General features: G+C 54.0%; 2 protein-coding genes across 17 annotated transcripts in view; one reads left to right on the top strand and one right to left on the bottom strand.

The window, feature by feature from the left end:
- Window positions 1–5,266: 5,266 nt before the first annotated feature.
- On the top strand, window positions 5,267–19,055 carry Dpf1 (double PHD fingers 1). 13 transcript variants are annotated; one of them, XM_021168801.3, is made up of 12 exons: window positions 5,267–5,415; window positions 10,761–10,921; window positions 10,995–11,102; window positions 12,644–12,771; window positions 12,986–13,075; window positions 14,382–14,460; window positions 14,620–14,751; window positions 15,620–15,670; window positions 15,764–15,883; window positions 17,105–17,217; window positions 17,725–17,806; window positions 17,957–19,055. In XM_021168801.3, the coding sequence occupies exons 1-12, from the start codon at window positions 5,267–5,269 to the stop codon at window positions 18,025–18,027; spliced, it is 1,284 nt and encodes a 427-aa protein (XP_021024460.2). In that variant the 3' UTR covers window positions 18,028–19,055. The 13 variants fall into 13 exon arrangements, with proteins under 13 accessions (XP_021024460.2, XP_029335753.2, XP_085698084.1 ...); XM_029479893.2 differs by having other exon boundaries at window positions 17,695–17,806; XM_021168799.2 differs by lacking the exon at window positions 5,267–5,415 and adding an exon at window positions 9,296–9,405 and having other exon boundaries at window positions 17,695–17,806.
- Window positions 19,056–22,219: 3,164 nt separating this feature from the next.
- Window positions 22,220–25,848, bottom strand: part of Sipa1l3 (signal induced proliferation associated 1 like 3) — a 198,059-nt gene continuing 194,430 nt past the window's right edge. For all 4 annotated transcript variants that reach the window (XM_085841952.1, XM_085841955.1, XM_085841954.1 and 1 more), the window contains 2 exons: window positions 25,362–25,443; window positions 22,220–23,784 (listed from right to left, as the gene is read on the bottom strand). In XM_085841952.1, the coding sequence (XP_085698078.1) occupies window positions 23,641–23,784; window positions 25,362–25,443 (226 nt within the window). In that variant the 3' untranslated portion in view covers window positions 22,220–23,640. The remainder of the gene's footprint in view (window positions 23,785–25,361; window positions 25,444–25,848) is intronic.

Below are 25,848 nucleotides of genomic sequence, written 5' to 3'. Positions count from 1 at the left end.
CACTGTAACCTTCCAGCCCTATACCACAGTGGCTTCTCTAGTTCACCTCTCTCCACCACCCACCGAAGTTTCTCCATCTTTCCCACTTCTCCTTCAGATATTTGCTTGTTAAAGTGACATTGCAAACCGCAGTGGTGTGTCACACACACACACATTTGTTTGTCCTCTTCAGACAGCCTAAATTCAAATATTCATTGGAATAAGCCATTGGTCTGGTTCAAGGTTCCTGGTTTCTGAAGCACCATGACCATCCCCGAGACTTTTGGATATCCTGCTGTTGCCTAGACTCGGAGTGGAAGTGCGGTTAGTCAGGGATTCCTGGCATGGGATTGGAACCACGCCTTCCTGCTTTGGATGCTGACGGGCTCCTCCACTGTCTCCCTTCAGGGCCTCCATGCCACAGGTGGTCTCAGGCTCCTCGGAGCTGCTCTGAAGCAGGTACGGGGCACCACAGCCATCTTCAATCACAACCATGCTTCAGGTTTTCATCTTTGATGGCAATCTGGTTCTGCAGGACTGGCTCCTCCATGTGCTCCATCAGCTCATAGATGGGGCAGACATTGGGATGGACCAACTTGAAGTGCTGACTTGGGCTGGGCTGGCGCCAAGATGGTCAGCTTGCCAAAGCCACAGCAGGCCTGGTTTTTGTTGGTTTGTTTGTTTGTTTTTGAAACAGGGTTTCTCTGTGTAGCCCTGGCTGTCCTGGAACTCACTCTGTAGACCAGGCTGGCCTTGAACTCACAGTGATCCACCTACCTCTGCCTCCTGAGTGCTGGGATTAAAGCTTGCTCCACCATTGCCCCGTGGTCTTTGTGCTAGGGTTGCAGGTGTGCACCATCAGGCCTGTCTCTTGTTTACCTTGGGACCTGGTCTCATTATGTATCCCAGGCTGGCATCTACCTTGAAATCCTCTGCCCCAGCATCCTCCACCTCCCTCCATGCTGGAGCTATCCACAGCCAGCTCCTCAGCTCCATGTCTCTGCTACAGTTTGCCAAAAGGAAACACAGTTCTGCCTTCCACTCTTCCAGACACAGGTCTGGGTTTCTGGGGATGCTAGACTGCAGTCACATGGAAAAAAGCTAGGTGGTCTATCACCTATCTGCACCCCAGGATTTCTTCCCCTTTCGTCCACTCAGCCACACTCTGATGTCCCTCTCTGTCCTCTTGTTGGTTACTTCTGTCTCTCCACCTGTTGCCACTCTCCTTTCTAGATCTGTTTGTCTTGTCAGTTTCCACTCCCTCTGCATACCAAGCAGCCCGACTCCCAGGCCTCTCTCTTACCTGCCCATGGCCCCCAGAACATCCCCCGAAGTCATAGCTGGAATCCAACAAGCTGGACACACCAGAGGCTGGACAACATGGCCTCTCTCACATGGACTCCCAGCCCAGGCTGCCCTAGCTCAGGGGATCCCACCTCAATCTCTCCAGTTGTCCAGACACAGGCCCAAGCCATCTTTGTTATTCCAAAGACTTGCTCTCTTCCGTATAAGTGGTGTCCGTTTTGCAGAACAGGCAGGATAACATTACCCCCTAGTTGCATGGAAGCAGCTAGAGCCTGTAGCTATGAATGAACAAATAATTGTGGGGGTGGGGATGGGGGAGGCAGTTTTTTTTGTAGTTTAGTCAAAAACTACAGCAGGGGAAGACACTTAGAAGCTGTAGCTGCTAGTTTTTGCACACTGTCAACATTTGCAGGCTAAGCTTTCCATCCACTTAGCTCAGTCAATCACAGGCAGGTACCATTGCGCCTAGCTGTACACAGGGGCCTATGATGCTTGGGGCCGGGGGAGGTGGGGAGCAGACCTGGTGCCCAGGCCTTGAATAGGGTTGGAGGTTCAGAACTAAGTCTGTGCCTCCCTGGCAGGCCCCAATATTTGGGATGTGGCTCCTCCATCCCAAAACACAAGAACCGGCTCTGCGGGACAAAGACCGAGCCATACTGCCCTCTAGTGGCCAGTCTTTCCAGTTCTGAATGAAGAGAAATGACCAAGGGTTTAACACTTGGGTTGGGGGCAGAGACAGATGGAGTTTGAGGTCAGCGTGGTCTATAAATCTAGTTTCAGGACAATCATATTACACAGAGAAACCCTGCCTCAAAAAAACAAAATATAGATGATGTTGATGACGACGACACTGGTTTCCACTTGAGTGGCAGGATGGTGAGGCGTCATGGATGAAGGAGGTGAGAATACAGGGAATTTGCTCAGTGATCAGGACACTTAGGTCAGCCAGAAACGCAGAAACATATCACCTTCACGCAGTGGGTCAGGAGCTCCTCAGGGAGGTCCCATAGAACTCTGGGATACTCACTCATATTCTGCACCTTCCAGCTTGCTATGCCACCAAAGCAGGCCTTGAATTCCTGATCCTCCTGCCTCAGCCTCTGGAGAGCTAAGATCACCCTGACCAGACCCCTACTAACCTTTCACTTCTCTCTGCCCTGAGGCTACAGCCTGGGACTAGCCACTGGGTGAAGTCCCTAATATAGCAGCCTGAACCTGCCCCCAACTTAGGCTGCCCCAGGTGTGTGACAGCACAGCTGGCCACCTTACTACTTCTGCCTGCTGGATCTGTCGTCAGAAATGCACAGGGGACAGAGGAGTGGAGAACAGGACTAATTTGGGATTTTATCCATTTATTCAGGCACTGAGGACAGAGCTATGAATGAAACCACAAACCTTTGGAGCCAGCATTCTTTCTCCTTCCTTCCTTCCTTCCTTCCTTCCTTCCTTCCTTCCTTCCTTCCTTCCTTCCTTCCTTCCTTCCTTCCTTCCTTCCTTTCCTCCCTCCCTCCCTCCCTCCCTCCCTCCCTCCCTCCCTCCCTCCCTCCCTTCCTTCTTTTCCTCCCTCCCTCCCTCCCTCCCTTCCTTCTTTTCCTCCCTCCCTTCCTTCCTTCCTTCCTTCCTTCCTTCCTTTCCTCCCTCCCTCCCTCCCTCCCTCCCTCCCTCCCTCCCTCCCTCCCTCCCTCCCTTCCTCCCTCCCTCCCTCCCTCCCTCCCTTCCTTCCTTCCTCCCTCCCTCCCTTCCTTCCTTCCTTTCCTCTCTCCCTCCCTCCCTCCCTTCCTTCCTTCCTTCTTTTCCTCCCTCCCTCCCTCCCTTCCTTCCTTCCTTCCTTCCTTCCTTCCTTCCTTCCTTCCTTCCTTCCTTCCTTCCTTCCTCCCTCCCTCCCTTTCTTTCCTTTCCTCCCTCCCTCCCTCCCTCCCTCCCTCCCTCCCTCCCTCCCTCCCTCCCTCCCTCCCTTCCTTCCTTCCTTCCTTCCTTCCTTCCTTCCGTGTGTGTAGCTTCAGCTGTCCTGGAACTCACTCTGTAGACTCAGAGATCTGCCTGCCTCTGCTTCCCAAGTGCTGGGATTAAAGGTGCACGTCATTGCCATCGAGCACCAGTGTTCTAATGAGGGCAGACAGACAATGGACTAAATGATTAGTCCAGGTTTAAAGATTCAGAAGAAAATGTATTATTAGCTCAAGACCAACCTGGTCGACTTAGTGAGAGGCCCTTTGTCAAATAAAAAGAAGCCAGCTAGTCAGATGGCTCAGTGGAGAAGAACATTCCCTAGCAACCTTGTCTCTGGGACTCACACTGTTGGAGAGCGTCCCCTCCCGTGTGTGTGTGTGTGTGTGTGTGTGTGTGTGTGTGTGTGTGTGTGTGGTGTCCCTCTCTCGCTTCCACTCAAGTGCCGCAGACACAGCAGGAGTGCTGACTGAGCACACCACATTCACACCTGCATACAAAAGAAATACATTAAATATTTAAAAAAAAAGTACAACAGGTGAACTGGCAAGCCAATCATGAGCCCTGAGCTTATCCCAGGCCCCACACAGTGGATGGGGACTTTTGTTAGCTGTTCTCTGACCATTTGGGTAATGGGTGTGGCGTGCACTAAGGAAGAAGGGCGTGGAGGATGAACCTTCTCGGAACACGCTGCTTTCTCTGCAGTGATCGATGAGAGCTCATACCACCTACATCCTTGCTCACTCCGAACTTGCCTCTTTTTTCATACACCTTCGGTAACTTTTATTTATTTTTTATTTTTTTTTTTTATTTTTTATTTTTTTTTGGTTTTTCGAGACAGGGTTTCTCTGTGTAGTCGTGGCTGTCCTGGAACTCACTCTGTAGCCCAGGCTGGCCTCGAACTCAGAAATCCGCCTGCCTCTGCCTCCCGAGTGCTGGGATTAAAGGCGTGCGCCACCACGCCCGGCGATATTTTTAATTTTTAATATATATATTTTTTGGTTTTTCAAGACAGGGTTTCTCTGTGTAGCCCTGACTGTCCTGGAACTCACTTTGTAGACCAGGCTGGCCTCAAACTCAGAAATCCACCTGCCTCTGCCTCCCAAGTGCTGGGATTAAAGGCGTGCTCCACCTTTTATTTTTATTTTTAAAAAATTTTTGAGACAGGGTTTCTCTGTGTTCCCTGGCTGTCCTGGAACTCACTCTGTAGACCAGGCTGGCCTCAAACTCAGAAATTCGCCTGTCTCTGCATCCCAAGTGCTGGGATTAAAGCACTTAATTACACCACACCTGGCTGTACCTTTTATTTTTAAGATTTGGTTTTAGACTTATTTCCTCTGCATTAGTGTTTTCCCATCTCGTGCGTGTCTGGTGCTCACAGAGACCAGAAGAGGATGTCAGATCCCTGGAGCTGGAGTTTCAGGAGAATGTGGACAGCCCACTGTGGGTGCTGGGAACCCAACTGGGTCCTTTGGAAGAACAAGAGGCGCTCTTAATTGCTAAACCTTCTCTCCAGCACTAGCATGTGAACTCCTTGAGAAGAGCATCGACTTTGTCATTGCTGTGTCCCCAGTGCCCAAGGAGAGTGCCCACCCATAGTTGCTATGTCAATGGACAAAGACATTGATTCAACCCTTCTGTTCTAGGACAGCTTTACAAGTTAGAGCCACTCAGACAAGTAGGGACAGAAAATATAAATACTCCTTACACCCTGTGGGTCATCCACAGCCCTTGGGGTGGTGGTGGTGGTGGTAAGGGATTAGATGGTGGAAGAAGCCCCAGCTGGGACCCAGGCATCCCCAGAGTGGGAAGGAAGGATGCGTTGGTAGGAAGCCCAGTCCCGCCCTGTATCCCCAGCAACCAATGGGTACGCCATACTCCCAACGGCCCCTGGGACGTGTAGTCCCTACAGGGGCGCCCTCGGGCGCCGCCGCGCGCCCCTAGACTCCAGGTCCCGTCGTGCGCCGGGAGGCGCGGGGATTGGCTGAGCCACGCCCCCGGCCCGCCCCGCTTCGCTCGCGCCGCAGCCCCAAGAATGAATGAAATCGTAGCGCGCTGGGCGGCAGAGCGGGCGGCGCAGGCCGGGCTGGGCCCGCGCGCAGCGGCAGCAGCAGCGGCGCCCCGGGCCGGAGGCGGCCCAGCCGAGCGGGCCATGGCCACCGCCATTCAGAACCCGCTCAAGTCGTGAGTGTCCCTTCCCCAAGTCCGAAACCCCTCCCTCAGGAGCGGGTCCTCCCCACCGCACTCCCCCGGGCCGGGTTGGGGGACGCAGCGCGTGGATGGTATAAATGGTACTTGAGGACCCCCTTGCGTCTCACTCCCCTGCTGACCCTCCACCCCCTATTGCCCCTGGGGTTAGGTACCGGAGCCCTTCTGGATCACCGGGGCACCTCTTCTTTGTCGCTGTCAGTGAAGGAATGTGCCGCGGGCTAGGGGGTGGTGGAGGCCGTGTCCCCACCCAGAGTGGGGGTAGGGGCTTCACTCGCCTACTCCATCTCGGCTCCTCGGAGTCTTTGGGGTGCCCGACTTCCCCGGGTGGGTGGGAGGTACCAACCTTTAAGTACAGACCAGGAGCCTCACGCATCTCTCATCCCATTCCCCCTCATCAAAGCAGCATCCTCTTGTCGGGTCTTTCTCCGGGAACCCCGTGGCTGCAGAGTGGGAGCTAAGGCCATCTCCATTTGAGTCCTTACTGTCTCCTCTCTTTGCTCTCGAGTCTCCCAGACCTAGAAGTCCCGATGTCTCGGTCGGCTTGGACCACGGCATTCCTCCTTCTCCCCGCCCATACCCATCTAACGCGAGCACCTCCCATCCCCTTGGGGACCGGTGCCTCTCGAGCCGGTGCTGGGAGCGCCCTCCCTCTCCGGGAATTCCCTCCCTTTGGGTTTGTGCTCTACTCTCCTCAGAGCGCTGGCTGCCTGCTCGGCCGGGTGACTGGACACCCGGCCGCCGGGGTCCGAGGCTAGCCCCTCCCGGTCCCTCCTAGCTTTTTGCCACCCGATGTCAGCTTCACCTCTTTATATCTCCCTCTCTCTGTCCTTTCTCGGGATCCCGGACTCCCGGGTCCCAGCGCTCTCTACCCCCCACACCCCCACCCCCTTTCCCAGGCGGTGACAGCAGGCTCCGAGTGACAGGAGCGTGGCCGCTCCCGCCCTCTCTCCCTGCAGGAGAGCGGCACTCCCCTCCCCCGCTCCCGGCCCGGCAGAGGAGGCGGAGGGCGAGCGCCCGCGGCGCCGCACAAAGGGGCCGGGGCTACCTCCCCCTTTCCCCACCCCCTGCACTCACGGACTTGACCTTGAGCCTGGAGCTTTGGGATGGCAAGGGGTGTGTGCCCCCAACCCCCATCCACCCACAGAAGGGTTATTTGGACCAAAGCCCCTCCCCAGTTGCTTTTGGTTTCTGGTATGGGGGGTGGGTTAGAGTTAGGGGCCAGGGATTTACAGTGGAGCATGGGGGACTGTCTGCTGCCTGGGTCAGTGTGAAGGGGAGAGTAATGGTAATATGCTATGCTTGCCTCTCATTCAAAGCCACACACACAGAGGTCTGCCTTTTGGAGGGATACCCTGAAATCAGTGAAGATTGGAGTTCCAATATGCGTTGGTGGGTCTGCAGACACGTTGGAGGAAGTGTGTGTGGTGTGCCCTCTGCAGGAGTAGAGGGGGCAGCCAGTCTCTTCAGGGTACCCTCCAAAGGGTCTGTCTATTGGGCTGGAAGTGAGGACACACTTGCTCCTCAGGAGTGCCAGAGCCACAGGTCGTGGTTGCCCACGCCTTTCAAATCTCAGATGCAGGAGAATGTCTGCTGGTCTGGTCTACACAGGAACTCCAGGCCAGGGCTAGAGCCAAATCCCCTTGGGAAGAAGAGTCCATTGGCGCTGGGCTGGTTGCAGTTCTCTCTGCCTGGATTCACACTTGGCTTGAAGCCCGCTCTGGGCCTCAGTGTTACTGCGTGTGGGTTGGGCAGCAGAGCAGTTTGCATTTCCTGATGAGGTCCGCAGCAAGGCTCGAGGAGACTGTTGAATTAGTCGTTATGGACAGCTCGAGCTGGCTGGCCTCAGACACTAAGTCAAGGAGGCTGGCCCGGAGTTTCTGACCTCCCGTTGGCACCTGTGAGGTGCTGGGATTACAAGTGTGTGCCAGCACGCTCTGCTCCATCTTTTAGTCTTGTGGGGTTTTTGTTTGTTTTGTTCTGTTTTCAAGACAGAGTCTTAAAAACTCTCTAGGCACAGGCTGTGGTCGAATGCTAGGGTGACATTCCCGAGCCATAGGACCTCACTAAAAATCCCTTCTCCGTCAAGCACTCTCTCTGCACAGAGCCCGACTCAAAGTATTGATGTAAATAGTGAGTAATTACACACAGGGCACTGGGCTCCTGGACAGGAGCGTTGCTTGGGCAACTGAGAGGACTGGGAGGGCCAAGTTCTGAGGAGAGCGTTCTAGGAAGGGTCTGTGACAGTGATGGGAAAGGAAAGAGAGCCAGGGCCTTTCCTGGTAGTAGCCTGGGCTTCAGAGGTGACAGGACCCGAGTGTAAGGGCTGAGGTAGAGCTGTGAAATCAAGTTGGTGTGCTGGGAATCTGGAGGGTGGCAGAGGATTGTGACAAGGACCCTCTGAGCTCAACACTGGGTCTGGAGACTGGGCGTATCATGGCATGGTCTGGAGATGATACTATGTGAGGGGTACACACCCCTCTTATTTATTCCTGGGCAGGACATAAATCAGACACCCTGCAGTGCCAGGGGACGCCTGAGATGGGTGGGTGGGTGGATGGGGACATTTGTGGAAGGGAGCTAAGTCTAGAGGTGTATTGTGTGTGTGAAGTGCGGGAAATCTTGAGACTTACGAGGATGGGTGGACCGCCCCCTGCTGGACAAGAATTTTTTTTTTTGTATTAACACTTGATATGCTAATTTATGCTGCTACTCTAATCAGAATGCTAAGTTATTCCCCAGAGGTGGGGCTGAGTGTGAGTCGTGTGTGTGTGTGTGTGTGTGTGTGTGTGTGATATTCGGTAGGTCAGCTCATTCTCTGGGGATCTCTTAGGGTTGAGACTGTGGGAGAGAAAAGGAGGCAAGGAGGCTCTCGTAGGGACGGGCGACAGGCACACGAATTCTACATCCAGACAGCAGCCAGAGGCTGAGAACAGGTAAGGTTTCCTCCCAGGGTCTCAAAGCCCTCCTCTAGAAAAGGAGGAGAGTCCGGCTTAGGCTGGAGAGAGCTGTGTTAAGCACATAGTGACTGTTAAGTATTCACTCAACAAATATTTGTTGAACACCTACTAAGGCAGGCTATTTATTCTTCCTAATAACAGTGCAACCACTTTATGCCTTGGTACATATCAGATCCTCTTTGTAGATATCTGCTCGGTGGAATAAATGAATTTATAGGTATCTGCCAGGTACTAATTCCAGCACTTGCTGGTATGGCGTCACACACTAATTTCAGCACTTGGAGAGACAGGAAAATTGGCCAGTTTGGGCTGAACAGCAAGATGCTGTCCCTAAAACAGTCACTTACCCTGTTGCTATTGTAATCTTCAGTCCGTTGAGACAGGCCCAGAACGCTTAGCTTAAGTCATGGGCACGAAGTCCTACAAGCGAGGATTTGAGGCCAGGAAGAATGAAGGCAGTTTTGTAGTCCTTCGTAGGAGTGGACTGGGGTGGCCGCGAGAGTCATCTCTCAGTCACGATGGGTTCTCTACAGTTTGGAGTGCTAGGTGGCGTCTGGCGTGCTGGTGACACCGCTGGGTGGGCACCTGCGAGGTCCCCGCGCGCCTGTGGCCGGTTGTGCGTGAAGGTGGGGTGAATGGAAGTCTGCGAGTGTAGTGTGACTATGTGTAAGCTGCCATGTGCGCGTGTGTGCGTGCATGCGTCTGTGCACGTGGGGCTGGAAGTGCGTGTGAGTGAGCGTGTGTGAACGACTGCGAGATCCTCCATCCCTCCCCCACCCCACCCCCTGGGTCGGAGGACCCGCTAGGGACTACCACTCCCGGCATGGCCTGGGCGGCCCGCCCTGCCATCCTGATTGGCTGAGATCCTCGTGCTCCCGCCCCCTGGGAATGAATGGATGGGCGGCCTCAGCGCCCGCCCGACCGCTGGGAGGACCGACCCGGCAGGGACCTGCTGGGGGCAGGACCCGGGGAGCAAGATGGCCACGGTCATCCCCAGCCCCCTGAGGTGGTGCGGGTGGGCGCGAGGCGGGGGAGTCGGCGCGGGCGGGTCTGTGCGGCCGCGCGCGCGTGTGTGTATGTGTGTGGCCGCTGGGGGTGGGGCTGGTGGGGTGTCAGGGGGCTGTCACCGCGTGCGGGGGTGCGAGTGTATGTGACTGAGGGTGTTTAACAAGAATGATGTCCGACGCGTTGCTCCAGGACTGGGAGAGGGCGTGGGGGAGGGGTCTCCAAGGATTTTTAGGGGAAAGGGGTCATGTCCCCTCCCAGGGATGCCAGGGTTTGAGAGAGGGTAAATGGTTTAGGGAAGCTGGGGCCTGGGCACACTCGAGTCGAATCCACGCTACCTTTGTCTTGGGGTGTGGAGTGTGTTGAGCGACTTATACATTGCTTTTTGTTTTGTAGCTGAATGTGTGGGTATGTATAGGATTTCTTTTATTCTGCACTACCTATCTGAGTATTTGGGTCTCTAAGTGTGTGCACATGTCTGGCGAATCTGCACCATTTATGTTCTGTGTCTTTGGATATGGACATGTGAGGATAGGTCTAAATTTTTGTGTGAACATGAGCAGACCTGACTGTCCCTCTGTTTCCAAGGCGTGTACCTGTGTATTTGGGGATGCATTTTGAATTTGGGGTTTCTGTTTTTCCCGGGGTGTGCATGTGTGTATGTGTACCCTTGTAAATCTCAGTGCTGTCTTTGTATTGTGTGTTTGGCCGGAGTGTCTTTGGATGGATATGTAAGCGCATATGTAAATGTTTATAGGGTCCCTATCTTTTGACAATGTGTGAGTGTTGGGAGGAGTGGTGTGTGGTGTGTTCCATGTAGTGGGTCTTTGTGGATAATCTGTCTCTGGACACATCTGGGTCTCTGGATACATGACATTCATAGGTAGTTCTATGGCTTTTTTTTTTTTTTTTTTTTTTTTGATTTGGAATATTTGCGTTCTGCAAGAGACGCGTGTCTGTGTGACAGAGAGAATTTGTTTGCTACTCCTTTGTGAAGATTGGGATACGTTTCTCTTTGTGTGTGAATCCCGTGTGGCCATGTGCGATTTGTTTGTATTGGGTGTTTGGCTACGTTCGTGTGTGGATGGGTCCCGGTATGTTTTGGTTTGTTTTTATATTGTCTGTGAACACTTCTTAACCCGAGACATAATCAAGTTTTAGGTAGCTGCTTCCCTGCCAGCACCCTGCCCCGCCCCCGGATCCAGAGGGGTGGGAGGAGATGGGGGAGGTGAAGGTGGACCTGGCCGGCTTGCCTTTTGCGGAGCAGTGGGAACGGGCAGCCGCGGGAGGGTGCTGGGCCTCCCTGCACTAGCCCTTGCTGACAGCCGCCCGCCCGCTGCTCGCCCGCCCCCGCAGCCTTGGCGAGGACTTCTACCGGGAGGCCATCGAGCACTGTCGCAGCTACAACGCGCGCCTGTGTGCCGAGCGCAGCCTGCGCCTGCCCTTCCTCGACTCGCAGACCGGCGTGGCCCAGAACAACTGCTACATCTGGATGGAGAAGACCCACCGCGGGCCTGGTACCCGCCGCGAGGCTGGGGTGGGGCGGGGCCTGAGTCCGGGGACCTCACTTTCACAGCCTCTCTCCTCCAGGTTTGGCCCCGGGACAGATCTACACTTACCCCGCCCGCTGTTGGAGGAAGAAACGGAGACTCAACATCCTGGAGGACCCCAGGCTCCGGCCCTGCGAGTACAAGATCGGTGGGTGGAGCTGTGTCCCCTGCGCCTGCTGTGGCCCCAATCAAGGCCTTCAGCCCTCCCTGCTGCCCGGCTGAACTTCATCTTTATTATCCTGAGTGTCCCCCCACCCCCCCAGCAGACTATCTGTCCCCGGATGTCTTGAGTTACTTTCTTTGAGTGACTGAGCTGCCAGCTGTACCTGCTATGTGGGTCATGGCGAGCAGGTGTATGGAGGACATGGTGTCATCTATGTCTAGGTGTATCAAGGCTGATTGCATGTGCTTCCCAGGGAGCTGGGATACACCTGTGTCTGACTGTGTTTCTTTCTGTGGGTGCTGAGGGCTGTCTCACTGTGTATTTGTAAGAGTTAGCAACAGTTCTCCAGCTGTGGGTTGAGGCCATGCACAACATATTTACATTTATGATTTATAACTATAGAAAAATTACAGTTATGAAGTAGCAACGGAATAATTTTCTGGCTGGGGGGGGCACCACAACATGAGGAACTATATTAAATTTAGGGTCACACTTTTAGGAAGGTTGAGAGCCACTCAGGGCTGGCGTCTACTTGTGACTTATCTGTTGCTGAGTGCTTTAGAGTGCCTGCTCCTTTCTAGGTGTTTCCAAGAGAGAAAATGTGTGTGTGTGTGTGTGTGTGTGTGTGTGTGTGTGTGTGTGTGTGTATGTGTGTGTGTGGTAGGTCCGTGTCTGTCTCTCTCTTTTGGGTGCATATCTGATTCCATCAGGGCATCCTGTTGGGGTAGCATCTGTGAGAGCCTTTCTGTGTTAGGTGTTTCTTCTGGAGTTTTCCAGTGTGTTCAGGAAAGGCAGACATTCATCTCTTCCTCTGTCCAAATGTGTGTGTGTGAAGGTCTCCTTGTATCAAGGGTACTGGAGAGCTGGCCAGCTGTGTTTCCCCCTGTATGTCAGACTGGGTTTCTCTGTGTAAGCATGTGGGCACATTGAGTGCTTCTCCTCGGGGTTGTCTGTGAGTGTCCAGGTGTACCATAGGGCGTACCTTTGTCTTCCTAATTCATGAAGGTCCAGATTTCTCTGTGGCTCTGGCTATTTCTTTCTGAGTATCTCTGTATCCAAGGGCTTATCCTATCTCTTCTGTGTGTCCAGCTGTGTTCAAAGGTCAGCTGTGTTCCCTGTGTGGCCGGACCTCTCTCTGCATGTCCTGTGTATGTGTCTGTGTGTATCCTAGTCAAATGTCTATCTAACTTTCTTTGGGTGTATCTGAGGGTCTAGGTGCCTTTCTACTGTGCATGCAGGTATTTATGAGGGTCCGTAGTGGTCCTAAGGGTTTCCAGTATATCGGGGTCTGGTTCTGTCTTCTTTATCTAGTAGAGCAGAGGGTGTGGCCGTGCCTTCCCAGTGTATGGATATTCTTTCCAGGACTTGAGTCGAATCCTTCTGTCCATTGTTGGCTGTGTGTGGGACAGTGTGGGAGAGCCTGTCCCTGTGGAAAGGACCATGCCCCCAACCCCACCCCCTGCAACCCAGGCACTTTGGCCACAGCCTCTTCAACTGATACCACTTTCCCTGTGGACCGTCCCCAGATTGTGAGGCACCTCTGAAGAAGGAGGGTGGCCTCCCGGAAGGGCCAGTCCTCGAGGCTCTGCTGTGTGCTGAGACTGGAGAGAAGAAAGTGGAGCTGAAGGAGGAGGAGACCATCATGGACTGTCAGGTAAGGAGCCCCTCCCCGGCTGCAGATGCTCTCACCACTATGCCTTCCTGCTCTGAGACGCCTGGCTCCTCAGGGCCTCTGGGTACCCTATGGCCCCGATCTCCCAGAACACCTCTGCTTGTAGAAGGGTCCCTGACCTGCTCCCCGACCCTACCTGCAGCACATCAGTGCCCCCACCTTCTTGACCCCCCAATCTCCCTTCTACTGGGCCCAGAAACAGCAGTTGCTGGAGTTTCCGCATGATCTCGAGGTAGAAGACTTGGAGGAAGACATTCCCAGGAGGAAGAACAGGGCCAGAGGAAAGGTACCTTCCAGCAGCCTCCCCTCCCACCTCCTCCCCAGAGCCACGTAAAGGAGTAGAGGGCTTTGCACCCATTTTTATGGGTGAGGAAATGGAAACTCAGTGGATTATAAACTTTTTCGAAAATGGAGCTTGTGGATCAGAACTGTCTTGCAGAGCTGGGTGTGGTAGCCCACACTTGTAATCCCAGCACCTGGGAGGCTGAGGCAGGAGAATTGCTACAAGTTTGAGACAAGTGAATTCCAGGCTATTCTGAGCTACATAAAGAGACCGTGTGCAAAAAGAGATAAAAAAGATCCTAAACCAAACCAGCCACCCAGACAACAACATCAGCAACAACACACACAAACACATACACGCACCATGCACACAACACACAAACACACTCACACAAACATACACACTTACAAACACACATACTACTGCATACACACACATACAAACATGTACACACACATACAAACACATGTACAAATATACACTCCACATGTACACATAAACACACATACACATGCACACCACACACAAACACATATACATATACAAACATACACACACATATACCATGAACACACACATACAAATATACATATACCACACATACAGACATACACATACACAAACACACACCACATACACACATACAAACACATATATACACACACACACACACACACACACACACACACACAAAACCTCTAATAAGAACAATAAAAAGGTGTGGAACACAGATTTAATTCTAGCACTGGAGAGGCAGAGGCAAGAGGATCTCTGAGTTCAAGGCCAGCCTGATCTATAGAGTGAGTTCGCAGGTAGCCAGGACTGTGTGGAGAGACCCTGTCTCAAAACAACAACAAGAAGAATTATCTTCATAGGTGTACCGAGAGAAATTCGAAGGCTCACCACTAGAAACTGTGCCCAGTTTTAGTGGGGAAGATTTCGGTATCGTTGTGTGGTTCTGGCACCCAGAACCTCACATTCACATGACACCTGCTCTGTCACTGAGCCACGCCCCCAGTGCTGAAAAGAAAAACTTTAATTTTTTTCTTCAGTTTGACTTTCAAGTCTAAATGAAGAAGCCCACTAAGGCATGGTAGCACATATCCCATAATTCAGAAGCAGGAGGGCCACTGCATGTTTAAGGCCAGCCCGATCTACAGAGTGAATTCCAGGTCAGGCAGGGCTACATAATGAGACCCTGTCTCAAGCAACAACAACAACAACGACGACAAACTCAAAAACCCCAAGAATGATGAGCCTTTCTTTCCCTGGCTTTCCCGCTCCTTACTCCTAACCCTCCTCCCTACAGGCATATGGCATTGGAGGTCTCCGCAAACGCCAGGACACCGCATCCCTGGAGGACCGAGACAAGCCGTACGTCTGTGATAGTGAGTTCTGCAGAGGGGAAAGAGAGATGGGGGCGTGGGGGGTGGGACCCAGTGACCTCTCCCTTATGGCCCTCAGCAGAGCAGGTGGTGTGAACCTGGAGGCCAGGGTGGAGGAGGTGGCCCTGGAGTCTGACGATCACCCACTCCCTTCCCCTCCAGTCTGTGGGAAGAGATATAAGAACCGGCCAGGACTCAGCTACCATTACACCCACACCCACCTGGCTGAGGAGGAGGGGGAGGAGCACACTGAACGCCACGCCCTGCCTTTCCACCGGAAAAACAACCATAAACGTGAGTTGGAGGGTCAAGGCTGGTGGGTGAGGTGCCATGGGTGGGGCGGGAGCAATGGAGCCTGGAAATGTCTGCGGACGGGGAGGTGGGGGCACATTTAGACATTTCTGGAAAATCTTCAGCTTAACGGTTCCCTCCCCCACCAACCATAGGGATGCTGGCTCTGGGGTTGTCATGACAACCAACTCTCTCTCTCTCTCTCTCTCTCTCTCTCTCATTCCCTCTCTCTCTTTCTTTCTCTCTCTCTCTCTCTCTCTCCCTCATTCCCTGCCCGGGCATAATATTTCTGGGTCTGATTTATTGTTTCAATTAGAGCTCTGAGGGGGATGGTAGATGATTCCCCCACTCCTACCCCAGACCTCCCTCGTCTCCTCCTCTGCTATGTTAGGATCCAGGGCAAGGTCGGTGGCCCCCAGGGTCCTTGACACCCACCCATGGCTGTTCCATGCCATGATGACAGCTGAGCCACGGAGGAAGTGGACTATCTCTCACCTGTCCCTCAAAGAGGGCCTCTCCAAATCCTCAGGCCTGGCCCAGAGCCTTCTGTGCTGTAAAAACGCCCTGATTAGGCTTTGCAGAACTGTCTGCTAATCGTTGGCCTAGGCAAACTTACTTAGGGGTGCCTAAGGGGGCGCCCCTACATAATGGGGGCAGCCATGGGCTCTTGCTAAGGTTATACCTATCTCCCAGACTTTTACCCAAATAGAACGTATGGTTACCCCAAGAGTTAGGGTTCTGGCTTGCCCCTCCCCCAGCTTCCTTGCTACTTCCCAGTGCCTGGGCCAAGGGTCCCGCCCCTGGGGCTGAGGCTGGGGACAGATGGGACCTTGCCTATGGTAAGAGCCCCTTTCTGTCCCCCCACCCCCAGAGTTTTACAAAGAATTGGCCTGGGTCCCCGAGGCACAGAGGAAACACACAGGTAGGGGCACCTCCCTCCTCCCCGACTTCTGCAGCAGTCTTTGACTGGCACGCCTCACCTGTCCTGTGCCCACCGCTGCCTGCTGTCTTTCAGCCAAGAAAGCACCAGATGGCACTGTCATCCCCAATGGCTACTGTGACTTTTGCCTGGGGGGCTCCAAGAAGACTGGGTGTCCCGAGGACCTCATCTCCTGTGCGGACTGTGGGCGATCAGGTGACACTCACCACATATTTTCTGGAAGATGGCGGGGAGAGGGCATCTCAGAATCTGGATTTAGGGAATGGGAGGCAAGGGGAGCGAGGGCTGTACCCTGCCTGTCCTTGGGGCTGCCTCTGCTGCCGGGGTCTGTGGGAAACTGAGTGGGCTTGCTGGCACAGGAGGAACCAACAGTACGAGGTGCCATGGCTTTGTGCTCTCTCCGGGTGGAGAGTAGAGAGAAGTTAGGGAGGCATTGTGGGTAGGGGACGGAGCTATGGGAGCAATGAATTGCATCGCCTAGGTAGTGTGAATAGCAGGATTGTGTTCTGTAGAACTGTGGTTAATATAATGTGGTTTTCCATGGAGGCCTCCTGGGTAGTAAGACTGGTCGCTTTAGCATCGTGGGTAATGGATTGTGGTCGTTACAGTGTGGGTTGTCTTTGCGATTTAATACGGTAGAATGTGGTCATTATGTCTTGGTGGACTGTGGCTGTGAGGTGCTGTGGCTACTGGGTACTGTGGGCTGACAGGCTATGTGGGCTGTTGGTGTCTGGCTCAGGGGGATGTAGTTGTAACTGTTGGGTGTTGTGGGCAGTGGCTGTTGAATGATATGGGTAGTGGTTGTCAGGCTCTGTGGGAAGTGCTGTGGGCAGTGGCTACAGGTGTCTCCGTACTGTGGGAGAATGACTGAGCAAATTCCCACGGCAAGCATTGTCAGCGGAAGTTTGTTAGCTGGTGTCTTGTGTGGGCTGGCCTTTGGTCTCAGCGAAGCAAGGTGTGGGGACCCTGTTATGGAGCTTGGTTGCCATAGCGTCCTGGCTGGCAGAAGTTGGCTGCCACGTTGCTGTGGTTAGCAGGAGGGCTGGCGGCCCCGCTGTGGGTATTGGAATGTGGCTGCCCTAGTGCGATACCTAACAGACTGTGGTGGCCACAGTGTTGTGGGTGGTAGAACGTGGTTGCCACAGCACTGTGGGTAATGGAATGCGGTTGCCATGGTATTCTGGGGAGCAAAGTGTGGTTGTCATGGTGGCTGAGTAGGAGACTGTGGTGGCCAACACACAGCTGCCTGCCTTGCAGTCCAGCTTCCGGATGTCTGTCTCAGGGGTAGGGTACCACCACAAAGCTCGCCTTGACCTCCGAGTCAGGGCTGGGGATAGAGCCATTACCTCCCCAGGGGTCAGTAGCCACCAGGGGTATGACGACTCACTAACTGCATCCCTGCCCCTCGACCCCCAGGACATCCCTCGTGTTTACAGTTCACGGTGAACATGACCGCGGCTGTGCGGACCTACCGCTGGCAGTGTATTGAATGCAAGTCCTGCAGCCTGTGTGGCACCTCGGAGAATGACGTGAGTGCCCACCCCACCTCCCGGGCACATCCCCAGCTTCCCTTCCGGCCTGCCTCTGCCACTCTGCCCATGAGGCCTAAAAGTCTTCCTTGTTCATAACTCCCAGTGACCAGCATTAGCGTGCAGTACAGTCGCCACCGTCCTTATTCTTTTATATTCTTTCCCATGACACCTCCCAACCTCCCTTGAGGCTGGTGCTCCTGTTCCCACCACACATAGAAGATGCTGAGCTTAGGGAGGGAGAAGGAGGCCTGAGGTCACCAAGGTCAGAAGGTTGTAGGGCCAGGATTTGAACCTCCGGAGTTGGTATCTGGCCCGCTGAGCATCACTCAGTACAAAATCCGACTCCGTGAGTCGTCAGACAAGGCCAATGGACTTCCACAGTACAGGCTGCAGAGCCAGTTTTCTCAGAAGGGCCCCTGGGACCCAGCCCCTGCCCCAGCCCCCCACCCCGGTTTCTGGTGCCCGTGCCCCCAGGGTGCCAGCTGGGCGGGTCTCACCCCCCAGGACCAGCTGCTGTTCTGTGATGACTGCGATCGAGGTTACCACATGTACTGCCTGAGCCCTCCCATGGCGGAGCCCCCGGAAGGTGAGGGAAGAGGTGGGCGAGACACGGGGTGGGTGGGTTGGAAGTCTTCCTGGTGGCAGAGACCATGTGCTCCGGGTGGGGACAGGTGGGGGGCGCTCTTCATCTCTTCATCGGCTTGAGTCTAATTTTGTCTCTTGGCTTCCCCCGCAGGGAGCTGGAGCTGCCACCTCTGTCTCCGGCACTTGAAGGAAAAGGCCTCTGCTTACATCACCCTGACTTAGGCCCAGCTCTGCTTCCCCAGGACCTTTGGGTGGTGCTATCTCCTGCCTCTTGGAGCTCCTGGCGCTTCCCACCCGGTGTCCCCAGTGGAAGGGATGGGGTGAAGCCCAGAGTGGGGGGGGGCAAGGTGTTCTCCCTCTGCAAGTGGAATGCTACCCTGTGGGTGGGTGGGTCCAGCAGGGTCCCTCCTGTCCCCCCTCTTCATCCCTTGACAAATGGGCACCAGGCTTCTGCTCTCCTCAAAGCCATACCCCGCCTTTGGGCGGGCATAGAGGGGTAGTGGATGCTAGCCAGCGGCACGGAAAGAGCCTTTTTCTAAAGAAAAAGACAAAACGTGGAAAAAAAAGGGAAGAAAAAAGAAATTAATATATACAAAGAGTCCTATAAAGCCTGGCTGGGTGGAGAGGCACTGTTGAGTGTCTGCTGGGGACCTGACTTTACCAGTTTCCTGAATGGCGCCTCCCCACCTCATTTCTGGAGTTGCAATGGTCTCAACTCCCATCTGAGGTGGGTACCATCCCTTCCTCAGTACCCACTGTGGATACTGCATGTGAACTATGGTTTTGAACTCTTCCTGCTCCTCCTTGAGAGCCCCGCCCTGCGCCCGCGCGGTGCCTGCCTGCCAGGCCTGGGGCGTGCAGCCGGGGAGGCGGGTGGGGTGAGGCAGGCAGGCAGCCAGCCCCCTGCAGTGAGAAGCACAGATTGCAATGGACTCAGTTTTTTTTTTTTTTTTTTTTTTTTTTCCTTTCTCCCTTCCCACCCCTTCCCTACCCAGCCAGGCTGGGCTGCCTCCTGCCCCCCTCGCTAGCCATTTGGGGGTGGCAAGGGGGAGTGGTTGTTTCTCGTGGTTGTGTGTGTTTGTTGTTCGGGTTTTTAAAAGGGGAAATTGAGACTGCAAGTGGGGGAGGTGGAGGGTCTGGGGGAGTCTGCCCCCAATCCAGGAGTACCCCCCTTGCCACCAAGTCTCCTTTATTGCCTGCCTCTGCTGTGAATTAACTTGTTCTGTGTATTAAACTGGGCCTGACCCCTCTGCCCACAACTGCTTCCATCTCTAACCTCTTTTGGGGTGTCACCAACATGGGAAGCCATGGGGCCTCACTGGGGTAGAAGCCACTGTGGCTGGCCCCCACCTCCTTGCCCCTACACCATGCCTCCTTGTGGCTTTGTCCCAGCTCCTCCCTGTCTTGCTGGAGAGAAGAGGGGGATGGGGTGGAGGGGCTCCCACCCAGCCAGCTGTGGTTGCCATAGCAACGGGCTGCTGCAGCTGCAGCGGGAGGCAGCTCAAAGAGGGAGGTGGGAGTGAAGACTGGGGGGAAGGGAGGGCTGGAGAGACCAGAAGGCAGCCCCCCTCCCTGGCTAGGGTTCGGAGATAGCACCTCAGCATGGCTGGCTGTCACTTGGGATTCCCTGACCTGGGTGTGGCTAAAAGTGGAGGACAGGAAGACATCTCAAAACACAGGGATTCAAGGAGACTGGCAGGGTGGGCTGGGGGTGGGTGGGGGTGGAGAACCAGGGCAATGGTCAGGAAGAAAGATGGTTCTGAGGCCACAAATGTACTGAATGAAAAAAAGGACAAAGCTGGAGAGATACACAGATGAAGAGAGAGTCCCAGGAATTCCGAGGGAAGAGGACAGGGACCAGGGACGGGGTGGAGGACTAGGCCAGTAAATAATAGTTTAAAACAAGAAAGAAAAAAAAAAAAAAAGGCCAGGCTTTGGCAAGACCAGGGGAGGGAGAAGTGGACAGCTGTTTGGAGAGACAAGCAGAAAATGTACAAAGTCAGAGGGAGAAAATGAGATAAGGGGACAGACAGGCAAAGCCCCCAGACAAAAGACACGGGAATGAGCGAGACTTTTGGTTGGAAGGCAATAAAGAACGTAAGGGACCGCCATCCAGGATGGTAACACACCATGTGGCTCAGAACCCCAACACTGGAGGCTGAGGCAGGAGGTCGGGGAGTTAGTTACACATCATACTGGGCTATAGCACGAGCCTTCTCTTTAGAGAGGGTGTTGGGGTGCGGACAGACAACAAAATCTGTAGAGTGCCAGGCAGATGAGGCCAAAGAGATAGGCAGACTGAGGAGAGGTGGGGGAGGGGGCATGAAAAACTGGGGCAAGAAAGGGAAGGGACCACGGGGCGCAGTGCAGGCGCCGTCAGGGCTTGGCGTGCGTGTGCGGGTGCGCGTGTGAATTGTGGGGTGTTGGGAGATGGTGGTATGTCTCCCAGGCCAGGAGAGGATGTGAGAACAGTTTGTTCCCGGGTTCCCTCCCCCACTTGGCCCAGGTTGATGGGGGGAGGGCTGGGCTGGATGGGGCCCTGAGGAGGGTGGCGAGTGAGGATATCTAAGTAGCTGGAAGCCCTTGCAAGGGCTGATTCTCCACTGGATATAGGCAAACACCTTTCGGAAGACATTTGGGGGGTGCGGGTAGGGTGCGAGGGAGGATCAGAGTTCAGCTCAGACGTGAAGAACACAAGGGCGGCTGATGGGATGGGGGCAGTCCTGTCCAGAGATGCTGACTTCCCACAGGAGGTGTCTTTAGGATCTTCCTGTGCAACTCCTGAATCCAAAGTCAGTTTGCCTGGTGCCTCGCCCACCCGCAGATGTCCACAGTTCGGGGAGACACAGACCCAGGACCCCAAGCTTTAAGCTGCCCCCTCTTGTCCTGCCTGGAGGGCCATAGAAAACCTGAGTTTGGCTGAGGCTTCAGGAGTTGGTCCGAGAGACAGTTCCTTTAGCTAGATGACTCTTCCTTTTTACCTCTGGTCCCCAGGGACCCCGGGCAGCTCTCCACTGCAATCCACTCCCTGCACTGTTGGCAGAGGGAGGTCCACCGCATGGTGGGACCCAGTGGAGGGATGAGTAGGTGGGGCAGGGCACACAAATGAAGCGGGGGGGGGGGGGGGGGGGGGAATGGAGAGGGGCGTGGCTCGGGGCCGGGTGGAGGCCTAGGGCCAGAGGCTTCACACAAATCCCACCAACATGGCAGTGCTTGCTTTACCTGCAATCACCCGTGTTTTCGTTTTGAGACAGACTTTTGTGTAGCCCTAGCTGCCCCGGAACTATGTAGACCAGGATGGCCTCAAACTCACAGATCCACCTCCCTTTGCTGGGGTTAAAAGCGCATGCTATCTTAACTTTGCTTGGCTTTTGTTGTTTTTTTTTTTTTGTTTTTGTTTTTTAAAAATATACCAGAAGAGGGCACTGGGTCTCTTGGGTGTGCAGTCAGGCAGCTGTGAGCTGTGAGGACCTCTGGAAGAGCAGCCGGTGCTCTTAACCACAAAGCCACTTCTGGGCCAGAAGTTTTTCTTTCTTCTTTCTTTTTTTTCTTTTTAAATGGGCTTCATTACCGCTTATCTTGCGGTCAGCACAAGGTGGCCTCAAACTTGCTATGTAGCTAAGGAAGACCTTGCACTCCTGAAGCCCATTCGCCTCCCAAGGCTGAGATTCCCCATGTGTACCAACACAACTGGCCTTGAACTCTGGGGATCTTCCTGCCTCAGAGCGCTGGAATTACAAGTGTGAACCATCACACCTGGCGAAAGAAGACCACCCCCCATTCCCTTTGAAGACAGGTTCACAGTGCAGCCCTAACTCAACAACAAGCTGGCCTAGAACACAGAGATCCACCCACCTTGCCTCCTGAGCGCTGGGATTAAGGGCTTGTGTTACCATGCTCACCATGCAGCCCTAGCTTGTTTTAACTTCAGCACATTTTACATCCTGACGGTCAGATGCCTAGGAAACAGGCTGGCTGGTAAGTGTATGCTGTGCAGCAGGAGTGTGATATGAGCTTAGGAGGAGGGAGCCAGCACCGACTTCCAGGCAGCTGCAGGAGAACACACCAGCTATTTCTATGAAACGTTTATTTCCTTTGAAACCTCCTGAAACATGCCAGAAATCTCAAGACAGGGATGGGAAGAGGGGGAGGAAAAGACAATAAAGAATGATTAAAACAAAAATCCAAATGGAATAAATCAACATGGAAAAAAAACCCTGCTATCTCCAGTCATTACACAGAGTATCAACCTCAAATTAAATAATTTTTTTTGCAGGAATTCTTACAAAAATAATAGAACAAAACCAAAAATTATAATTTACAACTGTCAATGTACATGATTAGGTCCCCAAAATGATTCGAATGGTCTGAAGATATGAGAAGACACATTAAAGAAAGAAATGAAGGGAGGGGGTTGGGGGGAGGGGGAGGGGCTCCAGGTTGGGTTCTGAGAGGAGAGGAAGGGGGAGGGGCTGGAGAACCCTTTAGAAAGGTGATCAGGAGACAGACATCACAGTAGCTGGCCAGGGTTCAGGACACTGGGTGGTCTGGTTTGCCACCATCATTCCATGGTGAGTGGAGGGCATGGCAGGCTGCTCCCTCACAACCAGGGGGACCCCAGGGTCAGAGGCAGGTCACAGGGAGCTCTGGGTACCCTTTCCTCAAGCCCTGCCCTTCAGCCTGGCCCATCGGGAGCAGAGTGCCTGTTGTGTGTGGTCGTGGGCCCAAAGAGAAGTGATGAGTCCTGATCTGAGGGCTGGGCCATCTAGTTATGGCTCTGGGTCCAATCTACGCTGCCAACTGTGCCGCCTGCTGCCCCCACATCCCTCTGAGTCCTCGCATTGACCTCCAGCCCACAGGGTTTGGGGAAATCCACAGACTGTGGCCATTCAAACGTGTTCCGGCACAACTCTACATGAAAAAATAAATATATATATATATATTCTTTTCTGTTTGTTTTTAAAGAAGGAAAAAAAGGGGGAGGGGGATTTGTGTTTCCTGGGTGAGCAGCGTGGATCCACACTGAGCTGCCCCTTATTGCCTTTGGAGAATCTCTGGGGGCTGGGGGCTGCACTGTGAGTGCTCCCCGGGGAGCACAGTGAGCGTGTCTGGTGGCCACTGGGGGATGGAGTGTGGCCAGGGAGACTTGTAAAAGAAAAGACAACCATACAGGGGGTGAAGGCTCTGCCTCAGCCCTGTCCTCAGGCTCCTCAAAGCCGCTGGCGTAGGGGGCAATGGCCTCGTTGTCCTAGAGGAGGATCCCATGGCTGGCCAGATCAGTAGCTCCAAGGCAGAGGGGCCTGCGGCTGCTTGGAGAGAAGCTGATAAAAAAGATCATATAAACAGTCCTAGCTGTACAAATAGGGTTTCTCAAAGGAGTGGATCTGGGTGCTAATGGGTCCTGTCCATTCTGGGGCCCCAGGAAAATAATTTAAACTCTATGAAAGTGCTCCTGGCTGCTGTGTGGAAGGGGGACTCGGAGGGTGATGTCCATGCTACCTGGAGCCAGTACACTGGGGATAGAGGAGCCCTGGACTGTCAGGGAGTGGGGAAAGAAAGGGCTCACTTCGTTCCATAGTTCTCATGCAGGGGCTCTTGGGCCCCTCCCACCGACACAGCTCCAGGCAGCTGGGTCCTAGGACTGGGCGCTCCTGTGGCCTGCAAGGCGGCAGAGAGCAGCTGAGAGAGGCCTGAGACTAGTGCCCGGCGTCCCCGAGTCCCTAAAGGAAGGTTGCAGGGCAGTGGGTGCGGGGCTATGGCTGGATGACCTGTCACCCCTGCAACCAGAAGCCCACTGCCTGCCAGCCAGGGCGGTCTGGGGTGACCCAGGGGCACTCAGAGCTCCTTCTTCTCCCTGCTGAAGAGCTCTGCAAACTTGCGCAGCTGTTCACTGGCGGCCTGCGACTCCTCCTGCAGTCGCTGATTGTTCTGCCGCAGGCTGGCCACCTCTGACTGCAGCACCACCTTGTCCTGCTTCTCCTGGGAGGGCAAAGGGCTGGGTTAGTAAGGTACAGTAAGGCAGATGGCTGAGGTGCACAGAACAGAAGCAGACCACAGCCACTGGATCCTGAAAGGCCTGTCTGCAAGGGTTCAAATCCCAGCTCTGCTTCTCCAGATGAACCACCCAGGGCAAGCTACCTCATGGCCTGGCCTCAACTCTGACAGGTGGTTTGGAAAGCCTGCGGGTTAAGGTCTTAGTATGTAGCTCAGGCTGACCTCAGACTCTCCGGTGCTAGGATCACAGGCATGCCCCCCACCACTGACAGGCTGAGGTAGTCATTTGATAGCCATACTCATTGCTACCACTCCACCTCCCCCCAGCCTTCGGGATGGTTGTCATCTTCACTTTCCTGGAAGAAAACAACCAAGACCCGCCGCAGCCTGAGCGGGCTCTGCTCTCCCGAGCTCATGCGACATCCCGGCGCAGGGAATGCCAAGGCTGTGTGTGCAGCATTCAATACTGGGGTGGGATCTGAACCTGGGTCCTGCCTTGCATCACCTCAAATATATAAACAAGTAAAGCTCCCCCAGTCTTGCTTCTTCTCATCCCCTCTACCCTGAGATGGGCGCACGGACGCCACAGATACAACGGTGCCCTTCCACAAGGGGCTGTCTTCTTTTTATTTTTTATTTATTTTTTTTGTCTTTTTGAGGCAGGGCTTCTGTGTAATCCCGGGCTGTCCAGGCTGGCCTCAAACTTACAGAGGTCTGCCTGCCTCTGCCTCCCAGCAGTGAATGGGAAGGCTGAGGCAGGAGGATTAAGGCCGGGACTATTTCTCACTAAGTTAATATTGCATGGCAGTTACTAGATATATCTACGAGTCATTTGTTTGCCCATTTTAACTTATGTCCTTATTTACGCATGCGTGTATGATGTCTGTCACTCTTCACCTATTTCTTTGTCTCTCCCTTTACCTGTGGTTATGTTCTCTTGGACAGGCTAGAAGCCAGCAAGCCTCTGTGACCCCTCCCGTCTCTGCTCTGCTTAGAGCTGGGGTTCCAGGCACGTGAGGCACTGAGACTTGACTGAAACTCTTAACTGGCTGCACAGTCCCACGTGCATGGCTGTCCTATAATCTACACTGCCATTACCCCCTTGATGGCCAACATCTGCCTCCCATTTCAATTTGTAATTATTTATAATTACTTAAAGGCCTACCTACGTCTCGAAAAACAAAACAAACAAACAAAACAAAAAAAAGGCCTACCTACCCTCATGCTATCTCAGTAAGATTCAGTATGCAGCTGAGGATGGCACTGGTCTCTGATTGTCTTTCCTCCATGACAAGAGCTGGGATTACAGCATCTGCCATCATGCCTAGCTCAGGCAGTGTGAGGAAACCCAGAGCCTTGTGCACACTGGACAAACACTCTACTAACTGACCTGCATGCCGATTTCCTCTACCTTGCTTGACATTTCAATCCCCTGGTGATCATATTGCAGAGCAGAGGGGCAGGTGTGTGTGTGAGTGTGTGTGTGTGTGTGTGTGTGTGTGGTGCAGTGCTGCCCAGTGCAGGGGGAGAGGGCTAGGCAGGAGGCACACTGTGGGCCTCACCTTCTGCAGGTCCGTGTGCAGCTGCTTCAGCATCACCTCCAGCTGGTACACCTTGCCTGTCAGATCCAGGGGTGACTCCTCGCTGGAGAGACAAGGGATGGGGTCAGTCCTGATGCCTGACACCTCAGAGAAGTGTTCTTACTCAAAAATTGGAAGAGACTTGGAGTACAAGTCTATTCTCACCTTCCTGAAAGCCCAGGGGTGTAAGGGACTGATGAGCAGCTCTGCAGGGAAGGCAGAGGCAGTCCCCTCCTGCCCCTGGACCCAGGCTGCCTGTGCACGCAGGCTGAGGAAGCACCAGGCCAGGCCACAGCTAGGTGGCAGCTGCCCTGAAATACACAGGTGCCCGGCAAGACAGGGTTTTTGTGTGATTTTAGGAAGAACCTTCTCTGTGTACTTATGAGATACAAAGAACTCACTCAATGCTCAGCCGCTATGTAGTGAGCATGGCAGACTGAGCCCATCCCAAGCCCATAAGGTCCATGGT

Source organism: Mus caroli, unplaced genomic scaffold, assembly GCF_978045245.1.
Source record: "Mus caroli unplaced genomic scaffold, Mus_caroli_1 scaffold_8, whole genome shotgun sequence".
NCBI classification, from domain to species: domain Eukaryota; kingdom Metazoa; phylum Chordata; class Mammalia; order Rodentia; family Muridae; genus Mus; species Mus caroli.
Note: the sequence above shows the minus strand (reverse complement) of the source record. Positions and strands in the feature narration are given on the sequence as shown.